Genomic DNA, 5,560 nt, shown 5'->3' with positions numbered 1-5,560 from the left:
ATCATACAGAGACAATCGGAAGATTCTGAAGCTCGAGTATCATTCACCATCGATTGGCAACGGAAGGAAGATTGAGTTCAGCAAATTTGAGCTCAAGACGCAAGCGGATGTAAGGACTATGTGAAATACGTTTTTCTGTTTCGAAACAAAAGTTTCGCTCGAGTTGGAAGCGACGATTTCAAGATCGGCCGAAGATATTTTGAAGATGTTGAAGCGTTCACCTGTATATTGAAGTGTAATGTTGTATTTTATGTTGAACTCATTTATGTAATCCTAACTTTATTTTATGAATCTTAATTTCAATTTGAAAAATTACATGTTTTTGGATCTGGTCCTGATGTGTTTGTCTTAGGGAAAATGTAACTACGAAAAAATTTCGGAAATGCATTTCAAGAATAAAATAAACCAAATAATAGGGCGTCATTCAGAATGGTATGTGTTGGGTGCATCCGAAGATGCATATTCGAAAATGAATGACATTTTTAGATTTTTGTATGGTGTCAAATCCTTTATTTTTAATTGGTTTAGACATCAGATTCTCTCGAAACTGAACCAAACTTACCCGTAAACATCCCAATGTGTCGATAGATCTAAAATGCTCTTAAATACTTCGATAATTTATTTATTTGTTTGAAGCATTAGTATATAGAGATTAGGGGGGAAACTTGATTAGTTTGCAGTTAAAATTGAGAAACTTGGTTATTCACATTTGGTAACAAGAAACGACTCTTATATGAATTTTTAATAATTCCTTCAACAAATATATAACTAACGTTAACACAATGATACATATCACCAAACAGTGCAATGGTTGAACTTGCCCCAACAATGGTCAGCGCAATGAGAAGAAAACAAGTGAAAGGAAACCATTCATGTAAAAGAGAAGATTAGAGATTGAAATGAACAGTTCGCAATTCCAAAGACTAATTTGACATTTTATTCTAAAAAATTGTACAAAATACATCTAAATAAGTTTATATCTATAAAGTACGAACACAAAAGAAGTCGACATTAATAATAATTTAAAAATTGAATGTAATCCAATCATTTTTCAGAGCTGTCGGAGCTGCTGAAGCGATGATAGTCAATAACTTGCTTATTTAACAATAGTATAAATTGAATCTAGTAACTTCTTAAACTAAGCACTTCACATGTCCTGTTTTTGGCCTGCTCCAACAGTCCACATGCAATGCAAATATATCTCTGGCCAAGACAGAAACAGGTAACTGAAAAAAATATTATTATACATGAACAATGTGACAAGTCAAACTTTCTCACACAGGTTTAAAACCAAGTTATACATTATAGTACACATAAATAAGTGACCTTTACCACAAAACAATACTAATACATTTCTTAACTGATTTGAAATTCTCCACTTGCATGAACCTCTTTCACCCTTTTGTCATACTCATCTTCTTCCTCTTCCTCTTCCTCCACCTCTTCTTCTTCCACTTCTTCTTCTTCTTCCTCGCCTTCCCAGCCAAAGCCTTTGACCGGCCTAGATACCGGAGGAGGCTCTCTCGCCTCTCCCACAATTTTATTTATCTCGTCCACACTTTGAATAGAAAAACTTGGATTGCCTCTCTGGTAGTACGCCGCTTGAGCTGATTCAGTTAGCTCCCTTGGAAGATTCTTTAAAAACCATGGATGGTTTTTGATTTCCCTGAGAGAGATTCTCTGTCAACAAGAAGAAGAATAAGGTCTCGTTAGTTAGCTCGATAAGCAATGGATTTGTTATGATTGATTTATTTGAAGCATAAGAACTTTCGAGATTAAAACAGCTTATATGACAGGTTTAAAAGCTCTGCGGAATGGTTTATAAAAACAACTTATAAGAATAGAAATATAAAATAAAATACGTAAAGATCGTAACATACCTTTAATGGATTTGCAACAAATATTCGAGATAGAAGGTGTTTGCAATCTTGAGATATGTGAACATAATCAGGGATTTTGTATTGAACAGCCATTATGCGCTGCAGAAGAGGAAATGAAATGTGAATAAGATGTTGAGAAAAAAACATGCAACAATACGAATATGAGTATTGTAAATAGGACCGTCTTTGAGGGCGTACAAGGTGGACTACAGCACAGGGGCTCGAATTTGTCACAGTTAAATAGGGTTAAACTGTGTTTATTCCATAGATAAACCGCGACTAATTTACACCGGGGCGTCCAAAAACACGAGACAGCTAAGAGAGGAATAACATACCTGAATTGTTTTCCTAAAATTTCTAGGATCATCTTGATCCTCAAAGGGATATGCTCCGACCAGCATGACATACAGGGTCACACCGCACGACCACACATCAGCCAACTAAAACAATTTTAAGAATACAACATCAGGTTCAATAGATGCATTTAAAAGACTTTTCCGATAGCATGATTAGAGAAAAATATATGCTAAACGAAAGACGTCAAAAACTAAGCAGAACCGGTTCTGCAAAAGAGTACATACCTTGCCATCATACTCCCTCCTAGAAAGAACCTCCGGTGCTATATAAGCCGGAGTTCCAACAGTCGATTTGGGTCGGGAATGAAGCAAAGATGACTACACCACAAACAAGAAACACTTCAGAGATACAGACACAAAACTAACTATCGTCAAAACTAAAAACTTTAGAACTCGATAGTAATCATTCATTATACTAGTACCTTGGAATAACCAAAGTCACAAATTTTCAAGCGAGGCGCAGGGCTTCCATCTAAAAGGGTATTTTCCAGCTTCAAATCTCTATGACATATTTGCTGCAAAAGGAGAGTAAAATCTTATAGATTCTTCTCACTTTGTATATTTTCGAATACACAGAGTCCTAAACAAAATATTCAAAATTCGATCATGATAATAATACCAACCATAGCATGACAGTAATGAACACCAGATATCAGCTGCTGAAAGAAATATCTAGCCTGAATAATCAAAGAAGAAAACAAATTAGATACGAAAAACCATGAAATAAAGCAGAAAATTCTGCAAAACCGTCAAGTTATATTAACCTCGTCTTCGCTGAACCGTCCAGCATTACATATCCTCTCAAAGAGTTCACCTCCAGCTGCATACTCCATCACTATTGCTAAATGAGTAGGAGTCAAAACCACCTGAACAATCAAAACCCCATTGAAGTAAAAGTTAACATCTCTCAATAAATTAACAGTAAACTCAATACAACCCGATCCAATCCAATGGATAAACAAACAAATAAAGTCCTTGCCTCCTTAAACCGAATTATATTCGGGTGCCGAAGAGACCTATGGTTGATAATCTCTCTAGCCACATTCTCATCAATCTGCAATTACAGAAGCAGAAAAAAAAAACTTATAATCCCAGATGTCAAAGTAATAGCTTTTCAAAGGCATTTATCATAAATCCAAACAACAGAACAGAAATCTAATCAGTAATCACAAATCAAAGTTTCAAACTCATAAGCCATACAATAATTATCCCAAATGCAAAACTTCATAATCATAAATCTGAAACTTTTTATCAATAAAAACAGATCAAACAGATATAAAAGTATTAAATTAAAAAAAAAAAACATCACCTTATGGCCACGCTCGATGTACTTCATAGCAACAAGCTCCTTAGTCTCCTTGTTCCTCAGAAGCCTCGCCACTCCAAAATTCCCAACTCCCAAATCCTTAACAACCTCGTATCTCTCCATAACCAAATCCTCCACTCTCACAAAAACAACACTATTACCACCAGTAAATGGTAGTGAATGATGAAAAAGGTTCAAACTTTAAACTCAAATTCAAATGGGCATGCAAGTTATTCTAGAATCACAGCACTATTTTTCCCTCTAATCAGAAGGGTATCGGAAAAAAACGTATCTTTCACTGAAAAACTGGTTCTTTCACACCATATATATAAAAAAAAAAAATCTAAATACTATTAATAATGGAGAAAAAATAAATTTAATTTATCTAGAATTTGAGAACACGTGGGAGTGTGTGAGAGAAATCATTAAAAAACATTATGTTATGGTGTTAGATCCAAATTCAAAGGCACAGTTGAATTAAGTTTTTGTTTTTTCGGTTTAATTAACTTTAATCTTTTTCTCTTTGGGTGGATTTTGATGCAAATAATGAATTGGATTGGATCAATTGTTAAAGGAGTAAAGGGGACACTTTTTTCTTCATTCTTCAATCAATCTCATTGTCGTTTTCATAAGTTATCTTCTTCTACTTTTTGTTTTCTCTTTTTATTTTACTAAAACTGTCATTTTTCCTTATTACTTCCTCCTTTATATAACTATATATATATATATATATATATATATATATATATATATATATATTTATTGAGAATGATAATATTAAAGATAAAATTAAAAAATATTAAAATTAATTATTTTTTAAAAATATTATTTTATTTTAAATGAATCACTCATTATAAAGACATCGGCAACAATCATTTCACTTTTAATTTAATTATTTATTAGATAAATATTCATACTTATTCGTGCTTCTGCACGAATTAATTTTAGATATTATGGTTAGATTAAATATTAATAAAATATATAATAATTTTCTTAATTAAATAATTTAAAAAATATTAAAAATAATAATAAAAGACTTATTTTTTATAAAATAGTTTTAATATTAATTGAATGAAATTATGGATATCGAGACTCTGTTTTTAATACTTGTATCAAATTGTTAAGATTATTTTTTAGGGATAAGATGTATTGGTTCGAGTGTTTATTTTATACATTTATAAAAAAAAAAAATTATTTTGATTCATGTAAAAATGAAAATTATTTATACAGTATTTTTATATATTTAAAAAATGTGTTATGTATTTTTTATATTAATCAATAATAAATATTATTTTACACTTTTTATATATCATTTATAAATATTATATATTTTTTATATTTATTAATTAAAAAAATTGTCTATAAAAAAATTTGTCCAAAAATATCAATGTCAAATATTTATATTATTTTACACTTGTTATAATTATTTTATAAATATCAATTAAAGTATTTATTATGTATTTCTTTATACTAATCAATGTCAAATAATTTTCTAAAATATATTAATGTTCTTTTAATTTTATAAAATATGTCATTATCTTAAGTATAATTTTATAAATATTTATCACTTATATAGTATATATTTGTGTACTTTTATGAGTACATTTGGCGTCCATCTTGGGGCCCAATAAAAATGACTTGAGTCACACACATCACTTTCAACGACAATCAGACCCCATCTTATGATGTCAAGGGCCACAATGAGATGTCAAGGACCGCAACCAGTAGTAACAATTGTTGAGTGAGAATTTGGAAACAACAATGTCTAGAATGGGTTTGAATAGGTCCAAAATCCTTTTAGACAATTTGAAAAACTTTTTAGGTCTCATATAACAAAATCAGAGATTTTTAAAAAGCGCGGAAGCAAAACACAAAATGAGAGCTTGGAAGCATCTCAATGAATCAATGTCATTGAAATGGTACATGAGGTTAACATAAGATTGATTGCTTCTAGTGCAAATTAACAACTAAAGCCGCTTTAAACGAAGTGATTTAAAAACACATTACTTAGATGTTCT

The 5,560-nt window shown here is 31.0% G+C and overlaps 1 protein-coding gene across 1 annotated transcript; it reads right to left on the bottom strand.

Annotated features, from left to right (window-relative positions):
* Nucleotides 1-1,223: 1,223 nt before the first annotated feature.
* LOC127101479 (serine/threonine-protein kinase SRK2A) lies at nucleotides 1,224-4,116 on the bottom strand. The gene is made up of 9 exons (XM_051038903.1): nucleotides 3,546-4,116; nucleotides 3,216-3,290; nucleotides 3,001-3,102; nucleotides 2,860-2,913; nucleotides 2,659-2,751; nucleotides 2,462-2,554; nucleotides 2,216-2,320; nucleotides 1,881-1,979; nucleotides 1,224-1,680 (listed from the first exon to the last, which is right to left on the bottom strand). The coding sequence occupies exons 1-9, from the start codon at nucleotides 3,663-3,665 to the stop codon at nucleotides 1,357-1,359; spliced, it is 1,065 nt and encodes a 354-aa protein (XP_050894860.1). The 5' UTR covers nucleotides 3,666-4,116; the 3' UTR covers nucleotides 1,224-1,356.
* Between the last annotated feature and the right edge of the window lie 1,444 nt (nucleotides 4,117-5,560).

This window comes from Lathyrus oleraceus, chromosome 7 (assembly GCF_024323335.1).
Source record: "Lathyrus oleraceus cultivar Zhongwan6 chromosome 7, CAAS_Psat_ZW6_1.0, whole genome shotgun sequence".
Taxonomy (NCBI): Eukaryota; Viridiplantae; Streptophyta; class Magnoliopsida; order Fabales; family Fabaceae; genus Lathyrus; species Lathyrus oleraceus.
This window is presented reverse-complemented; position numbering and strand designations above follow the sequence as displayed.

What these genes read in the sequence shown, in the direction of transcription:
- LOC127101479 (XM_051038903.1), bottom strand. Translation starts at nt 3,665, where the DNA reads ATGGAGAGATACGAGGTTGTTAAGGATTTGGGAGTTGGGAATTTTGGA. An exon ending in GACGGTTCAGCGAAGACGAG is followed by an intron (nt 2,914 to 3,000) that starts GTTAATATAACT and finishes TTGATTATTCAG; the next exon opens with GCTAGATATTTCTTTCAGCA. An exon ending in TTGTTGCAAATCCATTAAAG is followed by an intron (nt 1,681 to 1,880) that starts GTATGTTACGAT and finishes TCTTGTTGACAG; the next exon opens with AGAATCTCTCTCAGGGAAAT.